Source organism: Mya arenaria, chromosome 13, assembly GCF_026914265.1.
Source record: "Mya arenaria isolate MELC-2E11 chromosome 13, ASM2691426v1".
Taxonomy (NCBI): domain Eukaryota; kingdom Metazoa; phylum Mollusca; class Bivalvia; order Myida; family Myidae; genus Mya; species Mya arenaria.
Window position 1 is genome coordinate 52,480,818 of NC_069134.1, and position 26,930 is coordinate 52,507,747.

The window sequence follows — 26,930 nt, forward strand, 5'->3', positions numbered from 1 at the left end:
ATTAGATATTGACTTAAGATCGGAAGTGACTTTAGATGCTTTATGACAACTGCCCATGATATTTATTTTGTCATTCATAAATATGAACAAATACTCTGACCGGTGGCAAGATTTATTTTCGGAATTAATCATTGAAAAAACAATCCCAAGTAACAGTACATATTAAATACCCCTCATAAACAAAGCATGTTGATACAAAATGGAATGTTCTGTTTTATAAACTAATATATGACACAGGTACACTTTGTTTAACAAAGTAAAGTAGCACTTACACATAACACATATATCAGAATCAAGTTTGTTTGTTTTCTGACCAATTTAGGACAAACTTTGGTCAAATTCCCAATGCTAATACATATACATGTAGCCTTTTTCCAAAAGATAAAATAAAATTCCCAATTTCTGTTTAAAAAAAATAAACAAATAATAATAATAATAATAATGTAGATATATATATATATATATTAAAAGATTTATATTTTCTGTCTATTTTATTTAAAGGCAATCATTGTTATTTCTAAGCAAAATTTGAAGAATTTTAGCCCAAATTACCCTTTTTCCTAATCAAAGGCCTCAGCCTGTTTCCCCATATGGTGACAATACAAACACTGTATCATAAATAGTGAAATGAAAGACATATATGCTTGGCTATAATGTTCAACATGCACATGTACAATTTAACACTGATGAGGTTAAGATATAAATTCTAAAACATGTACACCGCACTATACACAAAGTAATCAGTTGATGTTATTTAAATGTTTGAAGTAATATTTCAACAGTTTTTTGTTTGCCTTACTTTAATTATATGAAAACACCTATTGACTTTAAAATCACATTTAATGGGACTAGACACCAGATGGTTCCAAAATCAGCAAATACATTATTTCTACAAGAAAAGACTAGAACTGTCTATACAAGGTAGTTAGAGGTCGCTGACACGATCATTTTATATAATTAAAACAATATTTTGTTTAAAATGTTCACAAATTTATAATGGTTTACCTGTGTATATTAAGCATGTGAAAGTCACGTGATTAGTACAGATACATATACCTGTATACATATTTTTAAATGAACTGGGATTGATGTGGTAGAAAACCCAAGTAAATTTTGAATTGGAAAAATACGAAAAAACTGCGAAAGATACATGTGTCGTCAGCGATGTGATACGTCAGTAAGAATGACTCAATGATATCAATTTTATGTAAGTTTTTGACAATTTTCATTTTTTCTAGCAATTGTATCATCTGGTGTCTAGTCCCTTTAAAGTAATTAATTGTCTGCCGCACATCAGCTGTACATGAAATGTGTCTCCATGGTAAATAAACAGCTTAAACTTCCATAAAAGGAAATAAAATTGGCACTTTTATCTATAAACATTCCTCATTAATATAACTATCTATGTTTGGTATGAAATCAGACATTATATTGCACACAATTAAATACAGAAAAACGTATATGTGTACCATACTATTGTAAAAGTTTGTGGGGCACGCAATAATTTGCTGCAATAAATGCTTACTATGTGTATCAGAAATGTATTCAATCTAGAAATTATTCTGAAAAAAGTGACATTTGTACTAATTTATACATCAGTCTGACTGAAATCGAGGACGGTCATGTTTTATGATAAATATGGCAAAATATGATTCACATAAATAAAGAATTTATAATGTTGAGATAACAAATGCATCAAATGTTTTCAAAGTGATAGTAAACTAGAGTCACCACATGAGTGATAATTTAAAGATGCACTCTTAATACCAAATAAGATTTACCCCAATTAATACTATTGTTTTAGTATTCCAAAAAGGATGAATAAATGTTGAAAACAAAGGTTCTTATGAAGAATACTGAGTTTAATTTGAAAGAAAGGTGCATAAAACACGGTATTCTACCTTATGAGGCTATAGTAGACCACAGTAAATCTTTTAGCATTCACCAATCATTTAATATTTTTGCGTTTTCAGTCATCAGTATTGAATATTTGCGTATTCTTGTTATCAGTATTTAATATTTTCCATAAATGCATTATTGAGTAAGTAGTTTAAAATTTATCAGTCAACATTTTAGTTTGTTATACATGTGTATGCATTGTTTTTGAATAAGAGTGTCACTTTAATGGCCACAAATTATAGCATATTTGAAAGGGGGTGCTACTTGAAAGCATGTTATTAAGTTATTCGAAACTGTTGAAACAGACATTTTATTTTTTATTAGTGTGGTCGACATCCTTGACAAATGTACTGCTTTCCATCTATTGACTTGTTCTGAGCAAGTGTGGTAAGTTTGATCTTAATAGCTTGAATGTTTTTAAGTCATGAACAAAACCATAAAATATGGCATAATTTTTAAGAATACAACGGTCCATAAATGTGACAATATTTAAGCATAATTTACATAACTTGTCATGAAAGAGAGTATTATTACTGTGAGCGAGTGAATAATGTTTTGAACTTAATATCTTGACAAACAGACAGACAGACAGGATGATAACTAAAGGGCATCCGCAAATATTTTGTGGGCCTGATGAAATTGGCTTTGTCCGGTTAGCGCAGTGGTTAGCGCACTCGCTTCTCACCTAGGCGACCCGGGTTCGATTCCCAGCTTGGGCGCATGTGAGTTTGGTTTGTGGTCACCAAGCCGGACAAGTGGGTTTTCTCCGGGTTCTCCGGTTTTCCCCACGACACAAGACCACACTCTCGCGTAAAATCGTGCCAACAAGAGTGATTAATATAATGTTGTAATAACTTGTTTCACAATCGTTGTAAAATAAATATGTTTAAACTTAACTAAATTGGCTTTCTTGACTCTTGATTTTCTGAGTGTGAGTCAAGACTCCATCTAGAGACTGATCGTAATCATGAGCCCTGGCCCCAATTTTTCGAAACTTCTTAATTTCCTTATAACAGGATCAAGCTTAGCTCACTATTTTTTGTTTTGGCATAATTTGTTAAATATTTACTACTTTAAGTTAGAGTTTTTGATCTTTAATAATGAGATATCTTAATGATTTTTACAATAAGCCATTCTTCATTTATCAAAATCCAATTTAAGTATGTATTTTGGCTAATAAGCAGTTTCAAGAAATTTGGGCCAGATCTAGGACAAATTGTCTAATATTGACATATTGTATGAATCAAGACATAATAATTGTTTATGTGAGGGAAGTAAGGTAACATTATAAGCAACATAACAAAACAAACAGTGACTAGAAAAGAATCTCAAAGATAATGCAATGCAATAATTAACATACAGCTGATAAGAAAATACACGATCAACTTAGTGGAAATTGTTCTCTGCAAATGGAAGATAATAAATAGGAAAAGTGCTTTGTGTCTGTCTCAGAAACTTAAAAAAATCATATCCCATGAACTTTGTTGGAATCAATGCTATATTATTCTGATAAGAATACAGAATTCACTTTGGGAAAATAGGCATGAATATTCCTATGCAACTGTAGGTACTTGGCTGTTCTGTATCGCTTGGTTGTGCCTCGACCGCTCAATCAAATGTGTGGACTTTATTCCTGAGAACATGGTTTTGCAATCAATTTGCCTAGAGTATTCAATGGAGTTACATACTATGAATAGACTTTGTACTGAGAATGCCCATAAATGGGCAAGTCAAATCTTAACACAAACAAGTATTTTTGTCTGAAAGTCATGTGTGATGTCTAATGATCATGATTAAGCATACAAATAAGTCCCCTAAGCAAAGCAATCTCTCCACCCCAAAAATACACAGTCAAAATCCAAAACAATAATCCTAAACAATAATCTTTAACTAAAGCAGATACTGATAAGTCATAAAATTTCGAAACAAAACCCTTCAGTTCTCTTTCACTTATTTTCAAATTAAATGAAGCTGTTTCTATCAAATAAGTTAATAACGAAACATTTTCTCAATTTTCTATTTAATGGTTGAACCGTCTTGGCTCGAACTCACATGGGTTGAATTACTTGATGGCTCGAACTAGATGTAAAGGACCGATTGCCTTATATTGAAGGTAAACAATCCCGCTTGGCTCGAAATTTCCGAGGCTCGAGGTGTTTTCACCGGTCCCTGAGAGTTGGAGCCAACAGGGTTTGACTGTATTTTTGTTCTGTTCAGATAACCACAGCAGCACCCTCACAACGACTAGAAAGCATTTTCCCGAGGTCGGTCCATGTGTCCGTCAGTGGATCGTACCCCTCCATGGTGTCGAGGGAGCTTGGCGCAGTGTATTCATCCTCGTAACTCCGCCCTCCCATCACATAGAGCATGTTATTAACGACTACAACAGTCGGGCCTGCGCGACCTTGACACATGGGTGCAACATCGACCCAACAACCCTAGAAATGGAGAAATTGGAAAATTGTTGATTGCTATTTTCTCATTTTAAGATTAACAATCATCAAAAGAAGATTTTCCTGAACAAGCCCGAATATTGAATACTATAATTACATCTTTTTTAAGACAATAGTATCACCCAGTAGGGCATAAGCATGAATATAAAACAATTTGAAAAGGCCCTCACTTTTTTTTCGGATCAAATCTCTATCACTTAGATTACCATGCGAGAATTTCAGAACTTGAAGGAAGGTATTATTTTAAATGGAATATTGTTGTACTTAAAAGCTTACAAGTAACAAAAAGTTTTAGATTACCATTGAAGTTTTCAGACATGTGGATTCCTATAAATGCTGCAGACGAGTGTAGCAAAAAAAAACGCCCCCCCCTACCCCCATTATTTTTACAAAGACAGAAAAAATCTCTACCAGCAAGGTTTTTACATAGCATATGTGGGGGATTTGTCCACCTATGCAGAAAATGGCAAGAGTTTTTATTTATTTATTTTTTTTTTCATTTTTTTTTTTTGGGGGGGGGGGGGGAGTATATCTTATGCTGCAGAAAGTGCAGGGGTCCGTCCCATTAAAGGATATTAGTTGTCACTTCCAAATTATTTAAATTGTTTAATATGTAGGTAAGTCAGAGATGGCAACAAGTTTGTTTTCTTCATCTCCTCAACTGCGTTTTAATAATAATTCTGGCTATACGGTAGTTCTGTTCTTACAAATACATGGCATAATAATGAAATTTTGAAGACAATTTTACGTTATGGTTAAGTTCCTTAAGAAGCGGGCCCAAGGATTGATAATCTCAGTGAATCAGAGTTTGTCTTTTCTGTAACACCATAGCAGAAAACCTTATTAGAATTAAATACTTCGTAGCATTATAAATCATTGAACAACAAAAACCACTTAACCTTTTTTAAATCTAGTTTCTCAACACTGTTGAGTGCTCCCTCGCCTTCATTCCAACCACCAACCGCGTATAAACAATCGTTAAGGAAAGCAACTCCTGGATAAGACCTCCTGGTGTTCAGGTCCGGTAAAGATGTCCACTCCTTGGTTACTGGGTTGAAAGATTCGGCGGAGGTTAATTCGTCTCCAAGGTCATTGCTTCCCCCGACGATGTACATTAAACCTGAACATAAAATGTTTTTAAAAGCATGTTCCAATGATTCACTACTGTATATCATTAAACAAATTGTTTAAGAATATTTAGCCTCAAAATTCTAAATAAATATTATGATCAAATCGCATAATTATGCCTACCATACAATTGAATAAAAACAAATGAGAGTTGCAGTTAACATCTTCGAAAAATATAAAATATTTAAAGTTAAATGTAACTCCATAGCTAGAGAGCACTGGAGTAAATATCAATGCTCATCTGTTTTTTCAAGTCAAACAAGGGCATAACTTGACAGATGTATTAGGGCCAGAGCTATGGACCTTTCCTTATATCTGTGTGTAATGCCTCTGGCAACATGTATACCAACTTTCATTTGAATATCTTGAAAAGTTTTTTATAGTTATGGCCAACGTTTTTGTTTTGGCGGACGACAACAACAATTCCAATGCTATTACAATATCCCAACTATTCTTCTTAAAAAAACAGACAAGCTAATAACCAGTTTAACAAACTAGTTTGAAATACTCACAGAACACATTTATTTTTTCACTATTCTAAGTATACTAGTAGATACGAAGGCTATAATTCTAGAAGCAGAGTAACCTAGTTCTGATGTATTTAATAAACTGCTTTGTTTTTACCGAAAACAGAAGAGAATGATTTTACGCGGTAATTCAATTTCGAATCTGTGAAATTTGTATTATTGTTTTGCATTGAATTTTATCCAAAGAGTGCCAACTGTCACAAAACACACCCATCCTAATATTGGTGGTAAGTGATTGTATGTTAAGCCAACTTTACAGAGCAGACCCTTGAAATACAGTTTTTGCAATTCAAAGGTCATAACTCTTGAGACACTGAAGTCACATGGCTGTTTATTGAACTTCTCCAAAATATTATACAGATTCTGACCAAATTTGGTGGTGAGAGGACAAAGGCTTCCACAGTAATTGAGCGGACAACAAACTGGACACAGATTGCCAACCTGCCTGCCCAGCTAATATGAACGTATAAAAAGCATCTATGTTTTCTTTTTCATGTAATTCAATACTCATGATTTGATTATTATTTTGCAATAAAACTGGTTAAACCAAATCCCTCACCATTATCTGCAGTACACCCCATCCAGCATCTCAGCGACCTACAGTGAGCTATGACGCTCCATGTCTGCTGGTCTGGGTCATACCGCTCGACGGTTCCTCCAATCTCCGAGCCAATCCAGCCACCCACAGCGTAAAGACAATTGTCAATCGTGCACACACCTAAGCCACATCTACATGTAGTAAAAAAAGTATAATGTTAGTATAGAAAAGCATTGCAGGCAAACACCAACTGTTTGTCTGTTGTTGATTCTAAAGTGTAAAGGGGAATGACATGGCAATGATTACAACCAGACTTATAGACCTTACTTTAAATGTGTGCATCGACTCTTACAACATTTGTACCAAGTTTCAAGCCAATATCTTGAACATATTTTGGACTAAGGCCAAAGCTAAAGATTTTACATGTTATGTTTCATTGATATTCATCTAAAAAAACAAAAACAATTAGTAACAAAGATTGATGTTACACAATATGACTTAAGTCCATTTTCTTCCTACAGGACATGTGTTACTTTTAGGACAGTATACGTTTGATAAGATGGAAAGTTACAACATTTTAAAGGTTTCTGATAAATTTTTTAAGGCTTGCACAGCCCATGTCATTGTTTTATTTTGCTTTACCTTGGTGAGGTCATCCCAGGAATACACGTCCACTCGTACGTAATCGGGTCGTACATTTCAATCGAGTCCAAAATCAACATGTCGTTTTCCCCACCCACCACACAAACTTGTCCGTTTATAACCCCCGCACCAAGAGCACTGCGATTAAACTGAAAACTCGGACACTCGTGCCATATCTTGAAGAATGTGTCGTATCTTTCCACAGTGTTCAACGTCAAAGCGTCGCTCCAACGACCACCTTTGGGTCTTGTGAAACCACCACATATGTAAATATTTTTTCGTGAGCACTGTCTAGGCACTAAATGATATGGTTTTATGTTAACATTTTTCGCTTTCTTTTCAAATACACCAAAAAGTTTTTTATCTGTTCGAAAATCATTAACAATTTTTTGAAGCGCTATTTTTATACTGAGATCAGAATCTGGAACTGAGTTAATATATTTTTCCATCTGGTTTTCAGAAATTATTGGAAAGCGTATTGGCGACATGACTTCAAAGATGTGAACTTTTCTCTCCAACGAGTTGTGCTGCACCCAGTCCATAGCAGCTGATAAAAAAGAAATAGTTCATACATATTGGGCCTGTTCAAAACTTTGTTTAAGTTAACAACCTTGATAACGTCATCATTGTTAACTTTCAAATCATTACTGCTCTGGAAGCTTTATGGATACACTTGTGATTTGCTATATTTCTAACAAATTAGGTACAAATGTTTAAGCTATGATTATTTTTATCTATATTTAAATATGTGAGCACATTTTCAAATATTTAATTATTAAAAGTTAACAATGATGTCTTAAATAATGTTGTAATAACTTTAACAAAGTTCTGACCCATCGGCTCACTGATAAATGCAAGTGTTAACATTTGAAACATTTTAAATTGATTACAGGGTAAGACATTTCTAGTGCTGTCTGCTTTCATACAAACAGGTTGTGGGTTTGATCTCGACCAAGAGTACTTTCTTTAATATGACCTCTCAAAAAGAATATCAGTACTGGTTTCTTACCAAGGAAATGGACTGGAGTGTGATTCGTATCAGCTTTCAACTGTCTTAACAATCAAGCTAGCATTAATTTGTATAGATTAAATTTACGGGTATAACAGAAAAATCAAACAGCTATGTAGATGCAAAATACAAACATCCTCTACCTATAGGAAGAAAATTCGTGAATGAAATATCATTGAAAATTTTGAACATCATCATTTTGTATTCATCATAATACTAAGCCCGGTAAATATAAGCGTCAGGTTTGTGCTAAATTTGAGAGCAGATACTACATGTATTGAAAGACTAACAACTAACCTTTAAAGACCTGAAACTCATTTTCCACATGCAGCAGTTCACTTGCCAGGAAGTGGGTTACGGTCTTTGTGTCAAGTGATAGAAACTCCTCCTCTTGGCTCACCTGGTGATGGGAAGTATTCGGACATTAGTTGCTCATTAAATTGGCAACATCTTGGAAACAAGAGCGTCACTGAGTGAACTCCAATGCTCATCATGCCTGTTGTTGTGTTTTAAGTTGAAAAAGGGACATAACTCCACATTTATTCAAATGAGTATTATGGGCCTTGATGTTTTATTCCCACGAGAAACATGTTATACAAAGCTTAAATTAAATGTCTTTAACGACCTTTGAGTAATGGCCAAGATTACAGTTTTTGCACAACTATGCGGCATACACCAATGCCTTGAAATAACATAACATTTAATCTTCAAAAAACTGACCAGCTAAAAAGATGATTTTGGAATTAATCAGCATTATTTTGGTATTGAATCAATGTCAGTTGGGAAAATGTCAATGAAAGGGAGAAAAGTATGAGATGAGATCATTATGGAGAAAAATTGGCAACACAATCGGTAACAGTTTGTGGAAAATCATTGACATGTTCAGAAAAAATAAAGGACAATTCAGAGTGAAAGCATGTACTTAATAGTAGCTTTTAGTTTAAACAGCAAAAAATCCCTGTAAATCAACCATTGTTGGGAAATATAAATTTAATTGATTTGTTTTACAATGATTGTGATTCACATTATTACAACACTCCAGTTGGTGCAATGTAATGCAAGTGTGTGGTCTATTTTTGTGGTGAAAACTGGATTCATTAGAGAAAACCCTTTTGTCAGTCTTGGTGACCGCATATCAAACACACATATGTCCAGGTTGTGAATCGAACCTGGGACGCCTTGATTAGAAGTGAGTGTGCTAACAACCATTGAGCTAACCAGACACCATACCTTTATAAAGTTCTTGTGTATGTAGTTTTCAGCATCCCGTTTTAAGACACTGCAGGAAACTGCCTCAGCAAATTGGTATATACCTGTATAAAATACACTTGGTTTAACAAAATAAAACCTAATTTATTGTCCAAATCTTAAAAAGAACTTGCTTCAACAATCACAAAAATCTTTAAAAAGGGGAAATTACACAATATTCACCAACATAAAAATACTGAGTTAAAAGAGAATTAATATCGTCTTTGAGTTCCGAGCAAAAAAACTAGCATATATAATTATAGATTAGTGCCATACTGTACATGCATAACTTTAAGAAGAGTTCCTGGTCCCAATATCACGAAAATACTCAAATCAAATCTCAGTCTCAGTCTCAACTCGTTTTTCCACATGACAGTATGACATAATTAAAAATTACCAATGTTTTACTATTTTTAAAAGCACATTCTCACATGCCTTATGTTGATTAACATTATTGTTCAATGTTCTTAAAACAATTATTTCGACAGCACAAAATGTACTGAAGTCAAACTCAAAAATAATAAATTTGACTCAAGTACAATTTTTGCTCTCAAATTTTTTTTCTATAAAATATTTATCTTTTTTTTAATCAACAAAATGAATGAGAGAATGCAATTTTAAAAAGGGTAAAGCATTAACAATTTTGAATCATATGATGCTATAATTTGACAAAGAGAGTTGAGACTGAGATTGAGAGTTGACTTGAGTATTTTCGTGATATTGGGGCCAGGTGATTGGCATATTGAAGAATAATGGATCCTCAAGAAAAACTATGAGCATAGAACATGTGCTGAATACCTGAAGGTACGTTTTATTTCCTTTATTTCATATGCAAACATCACGTACACATTATTCATCCAAGAAGATTTTTTTCCCCAATTTATCACATATATTAGGAACCCTACCCATACAGTTATCCGGCTGTAGTTTGCTATGGAGAAATTTGGCACACGCGGATACCACATCCACGATGGCTAACATATCTGCGGAGACCAGTAACTCCTCACAGTTGTCCACTGTAACTTCCACGTCTCCTATGATAAGTAAAAATAGGGTCAGACATTATAAAAAAAGTGCTTGTTTAAAAGATAAAACATACCTAAATTTCCAATAAGAGCTCTATTGTTTATAAGCATTTGAAAAAGTAACAGAAAATGCATCTTTTTGCAGAAAAGCATTATTAAAAGTTTTATTTATTATAACTATTATTTAAGTTGATTGTTCAAACAGCTGATATGCATTGCTCTCAAGTACTTTCCTGTGTAGAAACCAGTACTGTTGTCCATAATGAGAGGTTGTGAGAAAGTACTCCCGGTGGGAATCGGCTACATGACATCTCGAGTTAGAGGTGGACACCTATACCCACAAGACCACTCTCCCCCTCTATCGTATTAATTGCGTATGGTAAGTGCCAGATTGGGCCAATTATTTAGGACTTTGTTAATGTTAAGAACGTTGCTAACGTCATAGGGGTCACAAAGCTTTGACATTTCATATATCATCTTTAGTGGTATTCTATCTCTAATAACCACTAAATCACAAACCCAACAAAAATGAACCAACCTGAGTAAAGAAAATCCAACAGACTTGAGAATATTTCCTTTGTGATGCCACCAATGACGATGGCCTCCTTGTCATGTTCCGCCATGTTGTTCACAAACATTGCGTGGAAGTAGGAGCTGCCAGCCATAAGAATAACCTGAATTAAAAAGCAAAAGCACATTATTTACTTCTGGTTGAAAATAAACAAAACATACTCATCAATCAGTTAAACAAAGCATGATCACAGTGACATTTTGCCACAGTTGTACCACTCCCAAGAGCGGCATTGACCAATCAGTTTCAGCGTTTCAAAGAGTTTTCCTTTATGACCAAAGTAATTAATTGAAAACAAATACCGATGTGAACAACACTTATGTTGGACAAATCAATCCTTACATATGCATTTTCAAAAATCAAACCTAAAATTTCATATACCTTGTGGCAGGGAAAACTTTGGCCCTCAACTTGAAGAGTAACATCACAGAATGTACTGTCATTTCTCAGGATTTGTAGACTCTTAAAGAAGCTTTCCTGGTAGTTCTTGGAATGGGACCTTGATAAAACAAATAAGACATAATGACAGCATATAAAACATGGTATGATTCTTTATCAAATAACATTCTTTATTAAGTCTCTCATGAACCTTTCTCTCATGAACATTACTCTCATAAACAGAACTTTCACTTACAGTACTCTCATGAACAGAACTCACCCTAACGGTTCTCTCATGAACAGGACTCACACTTACAGTTTTCTCATGAACATAACTCACACTTACAGTACTCTCATGAACAGAACTCACACTTACAGTTCTCTCATGAACAGAACTCACACTTACATTACTCTCATGAACAGAACTCACACTTACAGTTCTCTCATGAACAGAACTCACACTTACAGTTCTCTCATGAACAGAACTCACACTTACAGTTCTCTCATGAACAGAACTCACACTTACAGTTTTCTCATGAACAGAACTCACACTTACCGTTCTCTCATGAACAGAACTCACACTTACACTTCTCTCATGAACAGAATTCACACTTCCAGTACTCTCATGAATAATTTTCTCATAAAAAGTACTCTCATGGAAAATTCTCTCATAAAAAGTACTCTCATGGAAAATTCTCTCATTAACAGTACTCTCATGAACAATTTTCTCATGATCAGCACTCCCATGAACAGTACTCTCAAAAACAGTACTTTCACGAACAGTACTCACATGAATGGTACTCTCGTTAACTATTCTCTCATGAACAGTTACATATTTGGATAAGACATGGTGTTTGTCAAAGTACTCATTTGCTTAACTACATGTACTCTCCAGTTTCAAGTCCTCAAATGGAATTCAAAACAATGCTTTTGATGTATTCTACAAGTGAACATTTTGAAACAGTTATGTCAAACAGTGAATATGTACATGTACATGTATGTGTACCTGTAGACATCCCCATTGTTGAATGACCCACCATCCAGTTTAAGGCCAGCAGCTGCTCCCTCAGATGAGGCCATCTGTAACATAAAGATTCCGGAAGATGATGCATATCATATGGCATTGTGTTATTGTGAACATGATTGTGTAATAAGCTTCAGGTGAATATTTTATAATGCTGCCACAACTAACAATGACAAGGCAATTATTACACATAAACAGCTTTCTTTCTTGCAACAGAGAGTGCCTTCCACTTATTTACAGACCTATAACTGGTACTTCAGAACATCAATGATCTCTGATCTACATCTAAAGATGTATCATAAAAGTTTCAGTGTCAGCATTTCGTTTATGCTTAATTTTGAGAGCAAGCACAGTGTTCTACAAACTTTTTGAACACCTGTAATATGCAATATATGACATTTTCCTGAAACCAGAGAGGACTGGATTAGTGCGCAAACTGTAATTTGAGCTCTCTTTTTTCAACCTAATCAGGCTGGAAATACCAGGCAAGTGACATGAATTGTAATATAAAGTATAACTGTTTGTAAATAAACTTAGCAAAAATATTTGTCAATCTTGAAACTAATCAAAGCACCATTGCATTGCAATATTACACCAAACAGTATGTCAAATAAATTTTGTTCCGCCTCAACAGCAGCTTTGAACTGCCATGTCCTTCAAAGGCTTCATGGAAGTGGAATTTAAATCTACAATTCAGTTGGTCAGTTCAAGTGACACTAATGCAAATTGTAGATTATTGATATTTTTCAGGTGTATGAGCCAGCCTCTTAAACAGTCAGTAACATATCATATGGCATATGATACATTAAAGTTAAATACATCAATCATCGACAGTGGTGCAGTCCATGAGTTTGATGTGTCAAGTCAGTCCACAGGCTAAAGATGTACGCAGTTAAAATGACATTCACTTGGTGGATTGAAAGGCATGATCATTTAATACTCCAAATGCCAACTTTCGAACAGTAGTACCCAAGATAATGTAATGATACCACAACCTGAGGTGAGATACTAACTATGTTTTTTTGCTACTGAACTATAATCTATCGATACATAACGATATGTAACAAATTCATGTGCAATGATTTGTTGTGCACCTGCAAAGAGCTACACAGTGCTCCCTGCTTATGCATCATCAACAACCACAGTATTTTTTTTCTGTTACACTTCATACATACCGTTGGAAAATTGACTGATCAAATATCATTTCTTTGAATATGCATGAGGCAGGGGAGAAAACTCTTTTTCCAATGAAATCGCATGTTACATTTAAATAATCTTCAATAACACTGTTTTGTCAGTTGTCTCCACAGGTGAGTGGTCTAAGTGGGTAGTTAAAATTTGTAGTGATCAGTGGTAGACCAATTAGTTCAATTGTAACATGCAACATCCAACAAGGTCTACAGCGGACTGTTACATTACTTTTCCCTCTGAGAAGACTCGTTCCGAGTCTTGGCCTGGGAATCTCATGGGAGAGGCAACTCTGTTCCGGCAGTTGTCAATATCCCATCGCTGCCACCATTTTTAACGTGTGCCATCCAACAAGGCCAACAGATCCCTTCAGAGAAAAGCATGCTCAACCCTGAAGGGGTCCACTGGTCTTTATATTATAACGGTCCGCTATAGGCGGCGGATGTGCGTTACGCTTCTATGCGCTTGTTAGAAAGCTCAGCTGTCCTGTGAGGCATAGTAAGTTGGAACTTCAACAATATTTCAGAGAAAACTCTGTTTTCCTGATGGTTAATATTCCGTATAAAACGGAAGTACGTTCATACCGGATGTAAACTTGGTTGGTAATATGCAAATTAGCAAAGCATGGGCTATGTGAGAATAGAGAAGTTAGTGTATATAAAGACCAGTGGACCCCTTCAGGGTCGAGCATGCTTTTCCCTGAAGGGATCTGTTGGTGTTTGTTTCATTACGCCAGAAAGCTCGGCTATCTGGTGTTTGTTTGGTCTCGCACGTTACAAATAGTGGCAGCGGTGGGATAATGACAACTGCCGGAATGGAGTTGCCTTACCCTTAAGAGTCCCAGACCAAGACTTGGGACGAGTCTTCTTGGAGGGGAAAGTAATGTAACAGGATCTGTTGGTGTTTGTTTCATTACTCCAGAAAGCTCGGCTATCTGGTGTTTGTTTGTTAACGACGCACGTTACAATATACAGTAAATTCTAAATTCTACATGAAGCCCAGGCTTTGCTAATTTGCATATTACCAACCAAGTAAACATACATACTACAAACGTACTTCCACCTATAATGGAATGTTATACTATGAACGCACATTCACTGTCAACACAGCAGACCGACTTACACAATTAAAGCTTTTGCCAAAATACTTTTTCAAGCAACTTTGGGAAATTTAACTGCCCAATTATTTATGATAATGAGCTTTTCCTTTCCAATATGCACATGGTTAACAGTGCAGTCAGTGTATCAGGGGTACCTGACAATGTGTTTAAGCAACTCACCACTGGTAAGGGCACCCCATTCCATCCCCTCCCTGTGGTACTTTGATTTTAGAAAAAAATCCAGTGCAATTGCAGATGACTTTAAGGACAGATATGATTTAATTTGCGTTTTAGTGATATAAAACGGATTTACTATTTTAACGTGTAAGAAAAATAAATGTTTACCTGGAAATGTGAGAAAATGTAAAAATCTTCTTTAAGCCGACATATTCGTTGAAATCAACGTAGAAATCCGAAAATTCCGAGTCAGGAAAAGTACTCTTCAGTAAGAAGATAAATGTCATAATAAAGAATAATGGCAAACATAAAATTATCACGCCTTTTTAAAGCGAAACTAAACCCTTATTTTAGGTTGTCATCATGCAGACTTTCTGATTTTACACCGGAGAATAGATGGGACGCAGTTCCCAAGTCAGAGGTTGAGCGATTCATTATTGATTGCATGATAAAAGTAGGCACAAAAAGGGACCATGCAGTTAGCCTGGCCAACAATCTGATGACAGCTGATTACAGGGGACACTATAGTCATGGCCTAAATCGACTAGGTATAAGTGGCTTTATGATCATAATGTATTGTGGTAAAAAATGAAGTGCACACAATTCAATTACTCCTCATCATTGTATGTCTATTCATCAAATGAAAGTAAACCTGGTGTAGTGTGTGAAATGGCGGATGATCAGGATTCTGCAAAAACGTGCAAGGATTGCACTCAAGCTTTGGGAAACAAACTTAAGGGCTTACAGTGTAGTTTCTGTGAAAATTATTACTGTCAAAAGTGCACCAAATTGAAAACAACCTTGTTTAATGACATTTCAAAGGAGGAAAGTGTCTTGTTCTCCTGTGTACATTGCAGGATTGCAATGCCGGCCATGAGGAAAATGATGGCGAAAATTATCTCGTTTGAACAGAGGATTGAAAAATTAGAAGAGTCAATGGTTTCTTGTGACAAGGATATGGTCAGAAATGTGATTCTTGAGGAAAAAGAGGAAGAGCTGGAGAGAGATAGAAGGAGGTTGAATGTTGTTATTTATTCCTTACCGGAAAGCACAAATCCTAGCATTGAACAACGAAAAGAAGAGGATATCAGGGAAGTAGACTTTATTATTAACAATACATTAAACTTGAATGTGACTGTTGACAATGTATTTAGGTTGGGTAAACTCGTGCCAAATAATGCACGGCCTAGACCGGTACGCTTTACAGTTAAGGACTTTCCAGCTAAGAGGAATGTCTTGAACGCTGCAAGTAAATTGAAAAATCATGAAAAATACTCTCGTATTTATCTGACAAATGATCTCACCCCTGTTCAGAGGAAGGCTGCTTTCGAGCTGCGCGAGGAAAAGAGGCGTAGAGAGAGAGGAGGCGAAGTTGGCTTAGCCATTCGTAAGGGAAGAATAGTTAAACTACCACCTTACAAGGCTGGTGTAGGAGACCACGACTATATTCCAGCTAGAGATAAGGCTGGTGTAGGAGATCACGACTATATTCCAGCTAGAGATAGGAACTCTCCACCCAGTAGGAGGGGTTCTTTTCACCAGTGACACTCAGTCAAACTCTTCTACATGTATATATGTTAACAGTTCAAGTTTTGACAGTTCGCTATTATCAGATAGTTCATTTTCTTTAAATTCTATTGACACTGAAGAAAGTTTGAACACTAGTTCTACCAATATTTTTTCTGAAAGTTATTTATCAGAAGAAAAATCCTCGGTCGCAGAAAGCTTGAACACTAGTTCTACAAGTATTTATTCTGAAAGTTCATTGTCAGAAGAGAAATCCTCATGTAATTTGAAAATTTATTATACAAATGCAGATAATTTGTTAAACAAAATTGACGAGCTTGAAATATTAGTTTCAATAAAAATGATTGACGTTATCATTGTAACTGAAGTATTCCCAAAAAATATAAAAGCTATGAACATTGACTCTAGAGAGTATTCTTTGAAGGGTTATCAGTGTTTTAGTGCTAAAGTTCAAGAAAACAGCCGTGGGGTAGTTATTTATGTTAAAGAGACTATAGTTGCAGATTATTGTGACATTTTGTGTGAAGCTGACTTTTCGGAGTCTGTTTGGTGTGAATTGAGACTTGCAAATGCTAAAAAACTTTTAATAGGGGGAATATACAAATCTCCTTCAAGTAATTTGGTAAATCAGAGGAATTTGAATTTTCTTTTATCACAAGCATGTAGTTTAACTTTTGACCATCTGGTGATTCTGGGTGACTTTAATTTCCCGGAAATAGACTGGTCCACATGGACAGTACACAGAAATGAAACACATCCTGCTTTCTCTTTTGTCGAATGCCTCAGGGATAACTTTCTTAATCAACATGTACAGGGTGTTACAAGGTATAGACAGGGTCAAGACCCTAGTTGTTTAGACTTATTACTAACTGATAACCAGACTGAAGTTGAAAACTTAACTTTGAGTAGCAAACTCGGCGCAAGTGATCACATATCAATAATCTGTGAAATTCCATGTGTAGTAAACAAGGACAGGAAACCAGTAAATAAAGTAAACTTCTTTAAGGGTGATTATGTTAAAATTAAAAACTACCTAAGTAGGGTAAACTGGAAGGAGATGGCGGATATGAATGTTGAAGATTCTTGGTCCTTTCTATTGCGGCATATGGATTTCTGTGTTGAGAATTTTATTCCAGAGTGTAATACTAAGAGGGGATGTAAAAAACCAAAATGGATGGACTATTACTGTGTGAGAAAGGTCAAGAAAAAGTATCATGCATGGAAGCGTTACACCTACAGCCGTAGTTATAGGGACTATCAATCATACTGTAAAATAAGAAATAGTACAACTAAAGCTATTCGGTTCTCTAAAAGGAAATACCAAAAAGGTGTAGCAGAAAGTTCAAAAACAAGTCAAAAATCGTTTTGGAGTTTTGTAAAAGGGGAGACAAATACCAGGAGTGGGATTGGTGATCTAAGAGATAAGAACGGTAATATTGCTACTGAAATTAAAGACAAAGCTAACATTTTAAATGATTTCTTTGCATCAGTATTCACGAGGGAAGATAACTCAGAAATTCCTAATTTTGAGGATAAGTTGGAAAAAGAAAATTTCATCTCGGACATTATTGTATCACCCCAGTTGGTGTTAAAACATTTAAAAGCTCTAAATGCTTCTAAAGCGTGTGGTCCAGATAACTGCCATCCTTTCTTTTTAAAGCAATGTGCTGAAGAAATATACATACCGTTGAGCGAAATATTTCAGAAGTCGGTTACCACCGGGATCCTACCATGTGATTGGAAACTAGCAAATGTAACATGCATTTTTAAAAAAGGAGACAAAACAGACCCAGGAAATTACCGCCCCGTGTCATTGACTTCTGTGATTTGTAAACTGCTTGAGAAAATAATTCGGCTTGTTATAGTTGAACATTTGTCACGTCATAAACTTCTGTCAGACTGTCAGTATGGCTTTCGTAAGAACAGAAACACTATTATCCAACTACTGTCAGTATTGGAGGATTGGACTGAAGCAGTTGACAATAATATTCAAGTTGATACAATATACCTTGACTTTAGAAAAGCTTTTGATAGTGTACCTCACCGTAGACTTCTCAAGAAAGTAAATGCATATGGTATTTCTGGACAAATTTTGAACTGGCTTGAGAACTTTTTAAATGGACGCAAACAAAGAGTAGTTGTTGATGGTCAAAAATCTGAGTGGAATCCAGTTTTGTCAGGAATTCCCCAGGGCTCCATACTTGGGCCGATTCTTTTCATAATTTTCGTGAACGATATACCGGATGTAGTTGGATGCCTCTGTAAAATGTTTGCAGATGACTGTAAAATCTATAAAAATATTCTTTCCGCAACTGATCAACAACAGCTTCAGGAAGATATTGACCGTTTATGTCAGTGGAGTAAGGACTGGTTACTGAAATTTAATATTAAGAAATGTAAAATTGTGTCATTTGGTAATGAAAAATTTTACAATGACTATAACATGATAGATGAGAATGGAAATGTTCACAAACTTACAAGGGATTTTTCTGAAAAAGACCTGGGTGTGCTCTTCACAAATAATTTGAATTTTGAAACCCACATTAATAATACAGTCAACAAAGTAAACAAAATCATTGGGCTTATTAGAAGGAAATTCACCTTCATGGACAAATCCTTGTTCTTAACATTGTACAAGTCTCTTGTTCGTTCCCACTTGGACTATGGAAATTTAATATACTTCCCATACACGAAGAAGTGTAAGCAAGTTCTGGAGAATGCGCAACGTAGAGCCACAAGACTAATACCTGAATTTCGTGGACTTTCCTATCAAGAACGATTGAAAGAACTGAATCTCCCAACATTGGACTACCGTAGAAAAAGATTTGACATGATACAAGTTTTCAAAATTATTCACGAAGTTGATGACATCAATGCAAGTGTATTTTTCAATTTTGCGGACAATAGTGGAACAAGAGGTCACTGTTTGAAGCTTGCAATGCCTAAAGCTCACAAGTCTATTCGATTAAATTCTTTTGGACATCGTACTATATCCATTTGGAACGGCCTTCCACATAATATTGTTACATGCAGCACCGTGAACAGTTTTAAATCACAACTGGATAAGTTATGGGCACACAAACGTTTTGATCTAAGTGATGTGTATTAATTTCATCAGCAAAAAATCAGACTGGAGTAAATTTCAATATTTTCATTGATAAACAAAATCAGATCGGAGTGGAGATTTGCATAGAAGTAGTCTAAAGGGATCAACTAGCCTAAAGGGCTAAACATTTCCCTAGAAGACACAAGGTAGACACAAGGTAGGTAGGTAGGTGTGCCCGATGTGGGGATTGAACCCGAGACTGCCGGAACACTAGCACGGTGGTCTAACCAACTTAGTTAACAGGGTGGCTGGTTCGTACCCACAATGTATCAACATTTGCTGACGGGTTCCAGCTTTTGGTATTTTTGCTTTAACATCCTTATGATTTGCACACTTTATTTTGTAATTCAAAAAAAATGCACATGTTACAAACCATGAGCAATTACTTTAAAGTACTGGGTGGAAAAGTGCACCCGGTGTGGGGCTCGAACTCACAACCATTGAAACACTAGCATGGAGCTCTAACCAACTGAGCTAATCCAGTGGCTGGTTCTTACCTATGCACACTACATAACTTTACATTTATAATATATATTTTTTGATACAAAACATGCTTGCACTTCTCTTTCACCACAAGTAATATTGCCACAGCAATATATGTATTCTTGATATGTGGCCAAATGTTCTCTTGGTAATCTACAACAAGTAATTTATTGTAAACAATTTATGTCATTATCATTGGAACAAGAATGGAATTAAATAATGTGGGAAATGTTATGGCTTATGATATTCATTGAAATGGGGCCTTGATTGATAGATACACATGGTTTATTTTACAGACATGTATGTACATGACATACAGTCAGGGATAACAGTGAGTGATGCCGAACCAAAGATAGTTAAAGAAACTGCAGCCACAGCTTTTGTCAACGGCAACAATGTGTTGGGACCTGTGGTTGGAAACTTGTGTATGCAAACTGCCATCAAGAAGGCTAAAGAGAGTGGAGTTGGATGGGTTGCAGCAAATGGTAATAAGGCTTATAACAAATAGAGAGATAGATAGATTTATTCATACATATATATATATATATGTCATAGCAACAAACCAAATATTTCATAAAGTTATATTACAGACTGATTAACAAATTATAAGGGATGATATCTTTACTAAATCACAACATCATTAGAATGCGTTGGATACATGTACGTGCGTTAAATGTGACAAATACATAGCACAGGATAACCCATTAAAGTTATTTAACTTATTTCCAATGGGGTCCTTAAAAATAATAAATATTAACGATCTAACTATCTAAAATGACAATATAGAACTTTAATTGTTACCAAATTCATTGACAATGCATAATTTACTTTTTAAAAAGATAGTATATTATATTTCAGGCTCAAATCATTATGGTATTGCTGGTTGGTATGCAATGCAAGCAAGTAGCGAAGGCTTATTGGTATGCTGGATTCTATCTTATTATTTGATTAATTGTTTCACCTATTAAGCATGGATTACTTTATCTGTCTGTGTCCATGTCTCACTTTCCAATCAATAGGTTTTGAATGATTTGCTGTAGAGTCTTCAGACTTGGTATGCACATTGGTCATGTGGTCATGGTCAGAGGGGTCAGTAAATCAAAGAGCGAGGTCATGGTCATGGCGACCTTTACTAAAAAGTGATGAATTCTCCAAACAGGTGACACATCCCATTTGCATAACTCTAGAAACTCTAACTTTAACCCTGTTAGAATATACACATTGATGTTGTCCACATGAAGCTTTAGCTTAAGCAAAAGGCCAAGTATTGGCTCTAATTCTTGTAGAAGTAGATTTTGAAATCAACTGCTTTTAAGTTCAGTATAAGCATTTGAATTGGTTGTAAAATAGAGGTCATTTTATACAAATTTTAACAAAATAATCGGAGGAAACATGCGGTTCTTTGCACTTTTGAGCGTGTTCATATAAAAAAATGTATGACAAAGATTGCTGCCAGACTTATGTAGATGAAAATTATCATTTTATAATATTGAAGTTTCTATTCTTTTCCAGGGTATGTCTTTTACAAATACCTCCCCACTCCAAGTGCCAACCAGGGCTAAAAAGGTTAGATTTCTAGACAGATTTATCTGTTGTTTATACTAATTCCTTTATCTCAATTGTGACAAAAGCTGATAGCAGTTCGTTTCCTGGGTAGAAGCTAGAACTGGTCTCCATTTTGAGAGGCTGTGAGAAGTAACCCTCTGGTGGGGATTGTAGCCATGACCTCTTTGCTGATACAAAACCACCCCTAGATTTGTCTTCAATATTTGTTCTTGAATTGCTTTTTGAAGAAAAATGATTAAGGAATAAAGTTAAATGTTGTCCTAGGCATTCTCATGCAAAAACTTTACCATCGAGTCATTCTTTAAAAAATCATTTAAGATATTAATGTGGAACATTGTTTAAATGTCTACAATGACCTAATGCTTACCATATGTGTAGCATTTCTGTCTTGTGCAAAGTTAATGAGTTGTGTATTTCACTACATTAATTATATAGAAAGTTACAGAGTTTTGTAAATTGTAAAACATTATTCTAGAATTTGAGGTAAAGATAAAATTCTGTTATAAGAAATAAGGACATCTTCATGGATTAGTCGCATTTTTCCTTTCACTGACAAAGACATTGGAGGCCCTGTGAGTTTTTCTGTCAAGATGTCTTTTGATAGTTAATGGACAAAAGTAATGAATAGATTGATTTTAAAATAAGTTTATCAACAAGTAAATATCATTGTTGCTTCATGGAGTGTGCCACAATAATGATCATTTATTATATGCTTTCTGGTGGTTTATAGACATTTGTCAGTGAAATAAAATTGATATTTTACTGTTTCAATCAGAAAATATCAATTTCATATTTTTCACTGTTTTGAAATCTAAGCCCACTCTCTGTTCCAAATCAAACGCCAGCGAACACCAAAAGTGAACATTTCTCTCGTAACATGCCACTTGTAAATATAAATTTTGGTGCTCACTCGGTTAAATATATTACCATCTTACACTGAAACAAACAATTATCCTCTATGAACTAGTACGTCTAACAGTAAAAACTATGCATTCACTGAATTCATAAGATCTCAATCTCCCTATAAACTCAAAGAGGATAATGATTTTTACATTAAACATTTCAGCCTGTGTTGGGAACAAACCCCCTCAGTTTAGCAGCGCCGGCCAAAAATGGTGACAGCTTTGTTCTGGACATGGCAACTTCAACCGTTGCTCTTGGAAAGGTATGTTTAATGATAACATAATAAGTGTATATATACTTGTGGGTACTCAAGTTTTTAAACCTTTTGTTGTAACAGCCACTGTATAAAACTGGATAATTCTTTAGTTTGATCAAGGTTATCTTACAAGTATATTGATTAGTCATATTTATCCAATAATAATTACTAACAAACCAAATTATTTAATTGTGCAATGCTGTAGTCAAATGTTTAAAACTATTATCCAACATGTTTATCTATTGGACAATAATTATCCAATAATCATTATTGATCAATCAATTCGCCTGAAACTATAGACTACCCAAAAGAACATTGGAAACAAGAAGAAACTCTCCATTTACAGATTGAGCTCCATGACAGGAAGAATATCCGAATGCCGAGTGGCTGGGGCGTAGACGAACATGGCAAGGTATATTTACAACCAGATACATTTTGTTAGATTCTCAGCCCAGACCTGCTGTTCAAAACCCCACCCCGAAACAGCTGGTCTGATTTTTAAAGAAAAAGTTGTTGTATTATGATAGCCTTGGTGTCTTTCTCTGGTGCGGTGTCATGTGAAAACTTTAACCTTGGCCTTTACTCAAGAACTGTTTAAAAATTGTACTTGGTGTACATGTTGCCAGACGCACATGGGAGGCAAGGCCAATAACTCTGGCTTTCATAACTGTCCAGTTAAACAGAGTTATGCTCTCTTGTTTGACTTATATATAAAAATAACATAAAAAGGTCCTAAAATTTGGTATGATGGTTGGTCTGTATAACTTGCATTGACCATATTCTTAATGTTGAATTATTCATCTAACTACTGTAGTTTCGGCTGTCAGTAGGATGCATACATATTTTACTGTCAACTATAACTCAGCAACTCCTATAACAAAATTTAGAACTGGTCAATAACAATACCTACTATCCTCAAACTTGTTTTTATTTCTTATTCTAGAGTATATTCATCCCCTGCTGCTCACCAGACGGATATTGCATGTATGTCATACGTTTGCACCTTGAATGTTGAGATAATTATATCCTCACAATTCACATACTGTCGTACACTGTTAGGCCTCTGATATTTTCCATGTATGAAAGAACTGACTTATATCAATCCTATCTTCCTGACAGGTATCCACTGAGCCAAAGTCTGTCCTAAATGGAGGGGGTCTGATGCCCCTGGGTGGGGCAGAAGAGACAGGGGGATACAAGGGTTATGGGCTTGCGATGATGGTGGAGATATTCTGCGGTATCCTAAGCAACGCCAGCTATGGGCCTAACGTCAGGCGGTGGAAAAATACAGATAGGATAGCAAATTTGGTTTGTGAATGGATATTTATATCATACTTTCAACTTTTAAAAACTGTTATTAAGATATATATATGTAAAGATTGACTGTCCATTAATATATTATTATGGCAGAAAAAAACAGATGAATTTATATTAGATTAATGATTTAAAGCAGATGTTAGTGATTTTGGTATGCAGAATATGATTAGAATACAGTTTTCAATTGATTTAAGTAGTATTGAAGTACTGCTTACAGTTTATGACAGTCCAAACCCGTTGACTCAATATTCCAGGGACTGGTCATAAAACTTCGAGCCTTTTCGAGACATTTAAAACAATTTGGTCTTTTACATCAAGTTTGAGCCAACAAGAAAATCGAGCCAAGCAGTATTAAGCCAATGGGTTTTGGACTGTACATGTAAATTCTACTAAATTGTAAAAGGTATACAACTATTTATATATTCCAGGGTCAGTGTTTCATAGCTGTAGATCCTGAGGCATTCGCACCTGGCTTCTCAGAGAGACTGGATGACCTAATTAACACCTGCCGACAACTGGAAGCCGTAAGAAACCTGGAACACTTGGATTTCTTTTAGTTCATCCATTTTTAGCTTATCTATTTTTTCAAAGGAAAGAAATCTGGGTATTGGCATAATTATGGTGTCTATGTCAACACCAATAATGCAAAAACTTTGACCTTGGCCATAAATCAAATAATGTTTAAGACGTTCAATTGAAACTTAATACATATGGTGACATGGTGCCAGACGCAATAGGCACATGTTTAGCTTTAGCTTCAATAACTGTTGATGTATGCCCTTTTTGACAAACATTCAGACGAGCGCTGAGCATTCACATACTCTTTGTTGTGCTCGCTTTTTGGCATTCTTGTTTAAACATTTAAGTCAGTCAGTACTATGGTTGTCTTTGTCTAGTGCAAGCATTCTTTTTGGTGGAAAGTAAGAAATCATTCAAGAAATCATCCTAAATACTAAGTACTTGTGTTGACAATGACGATTCATATATGTGTTAAGTTGTTTCAATGAAAATTCAAGTATTGCCTATCATTCAACATGTGATCGACACAAAATAATACTTAACATTATAGAAAATATACAATATGATAATATAGTTTTTGAGCCTGGGTATTGGCAGGTTTTCTTGGCCTCTCAAAAAGGAAACCAGGGTCCATATTTAGAAACGTCTTGAGTCTGAATTTGAGACTTAAGACTCAGACCTTTAAATCTTAATTTCATCGTAAAGTTGCTATTTAAATGTTAACAAAATGATGCATAAAATGTTTAAAATAACATCTTTTACAATAATTTACTCTCTTTTTTTCATGTATATATATATCAAAGATACTCAGATATGTATTTTTTTTAAATGCTTTTTTGAGTGTCAAACTATTAAGATGCTTGTTTGAACTTACCAAAATATATACTCTTCCAGGTGGAGGGAGAGGAGGAGGTTTTAGTGGCAGGTGACCCGGAGAAGCAGCACATGAGTGTGTGTGACATGAGAGGGGGAATCCCCTACCATGAGAAACAGATCGAGTTCGGGGTATGTGAGCTTTCTATTGCTTATTTTATACTGAAAAAATGATGTTACATTGGCATACAATCAAACGTTGTTTTAAATCCTTTTATGGCATATAATAAAGTTGTTTTAGTTTAAGATCTCAATATATTTCACCTCATGATCACCAAAAGTAAATATTCCACTCATGGCTACGCCACTTATGAAATATAGCTGTTGGTGCTAACTCAGTGAAATATATCATGATCTTACACTGAAAAAAACTATTATCCTATATATCTTCTTGGTTAATCATTGCAAAATGAAATAAATCTTGCTTTTTTAATCTACTTGCAGATGGACTTGGCAGAACAACTTGGAGTTACTCCAATGAAAACTGTTTGAGATCTCCTTTTCCAGCATTTAAACAGGGTGGCCTTAATAAATATTTTCAGGAAAAACCATTTTGTGTCCCTTACATTTATATTTTCTTAATGGAGACAATTTTGTGTTCATTTATGTGCCATAGTTACATCCAAAAATGTAAAAAATATTAATATTACTTACTTTTTGTTTTTTATAAAAATGTAAGTCACTGAGAAAAACCCTTAATTATGCAGATATGTGTATTGGTTTTATTAAATTGTTTTTTGATTAACTGTCTCAAAATGAGTCTGAACCAATTAACTCAAGATATTTTTTATGGTACAAATGAATCTTAATATATGGGTTTTTTTATGCTAATTTCAAAATATTTATCCAGCAATTACATGCAATAGAAGTATCATACTGTGGTGCGCTATGATATTATATTTTTAACAGTTTTTTCTTATTTGTTTTTCATTACTGCTTCTTCATGCTTTTCACAAATTTTATGCTGTGTTTTAGACAGTTTCCTTTGTTTTCGTCTATACATTAACTTCCATATCGGATTGGAATCTTAAGTAGAGCTTAATCATTCAATAACTTTCATGCATATAAATGACATGGCTCTTTACTTATTCTGCATGCTAGTTATTGAACATTGACCTCGGCAGCATGCTACAAAACAGATACGTCACCCTATACCAATGTTATGCTCTAGTATAATTTCACTTACTGGAGTTGTGGGTTGTTGGTGTCATAACTATTGTATATATATATATACAGTAGATATATTATGAAAGAATTTAAAGTCTTGGACATGTAAACAAGTTAATAATATCTTAAAAGTTTAAATTATCTTTTACTGTTGTTTTAATGAAGACAATCTTGTTTATTTATGATTTTTGTTGTTGAATATGAAACATCTCGAATTTATGTCTACGTGATTTGCACTGTGATACCAATATCAATGAAGGTGTATTTTATTTTACTTGTTTGATGAAATAAACAAACCTTCCTTATG

General features: G+C 34.9%; 2 protein-coding genes across 5 annotated transcripts; one reads left to right on the forward strand and one right to left on the reverse strand.

Annotated features, from left to right (window-relative positions):
• Window positions 1-96: 96 nt before the first annotated feature.
• Window positions 97-15,151, reverse strand: LOC128214047 (actin-binding protein IPP-like). Its single transcript, XM_052920279.1, has 11 exons — window positions 15,075-15,151; window positions 12,425-12,498; window positions 11,422-11,539; window positions 11,008-11,143; window positions 10,350-10,478; window positions 9,427-9,509; window positions 8,494-8,596; window positions 7,188-7,734; window positions 6,567-6,736; window positions 5,252-5,472; window positions 97-4,337 (listed from the first exon to the last, which is right to left on the reverse strand). Exons 2-11 carry the CDS (start codon window positions 12,496-12,498, stop codon window positions 4,113-4,115), a joined length of 1,806 nt encoding a protein of 601 aa, XP_052776239.1. The 5' UTR covers window positions 15,075-15,151; the 3' UTR covers window positions 97-4,112.
• Window positions 15,034-26,930, forward strand: LOC128214048 (uncharacterized oxidoreductase YjmC-like). Of its 4 annotated transcripts, none has more exons than XM_052920284.1 (10): window positions 15,034-15,053; window positions 20,319-20,507; window positions 20,881-20,942; window positions 21,535-21,588; window positions 22,655-22,753; window positions 23,094-23,159; window positions 23,867-24,055; window positions 24,493-24,588; window positions 25,478-25,588; window positions 25,901-26,930. In XM_052920284.1, the coding sequence occupies exons 2-10, from the start codon at window positions 20,321-20,323 to the stop codon at window positions 25,946-25,948; spliced, it is 912 nt and encodes a 303-aa protein (XP_052776244.1). In that variant the 5' UTR covers window positions 15,034-15,053; window positions 20,319-20,320; the 3' UTR covers window positions 25,949-26,930. The 4 variants fall into 4 exon arrangements, with proteins under 4 accessions (XP_052776244.1, XP_052776243.1, XP_052776240.1 ...); XM_052920283.1 differs by lacking the exon at window positions 15,034-15,053 and adding an exon at window positions 15,127-15,174; XM_052920280.1 differs by lacking the exon at window positions 15,034-15,053 and adding an exon at window positions 15,182-15,454.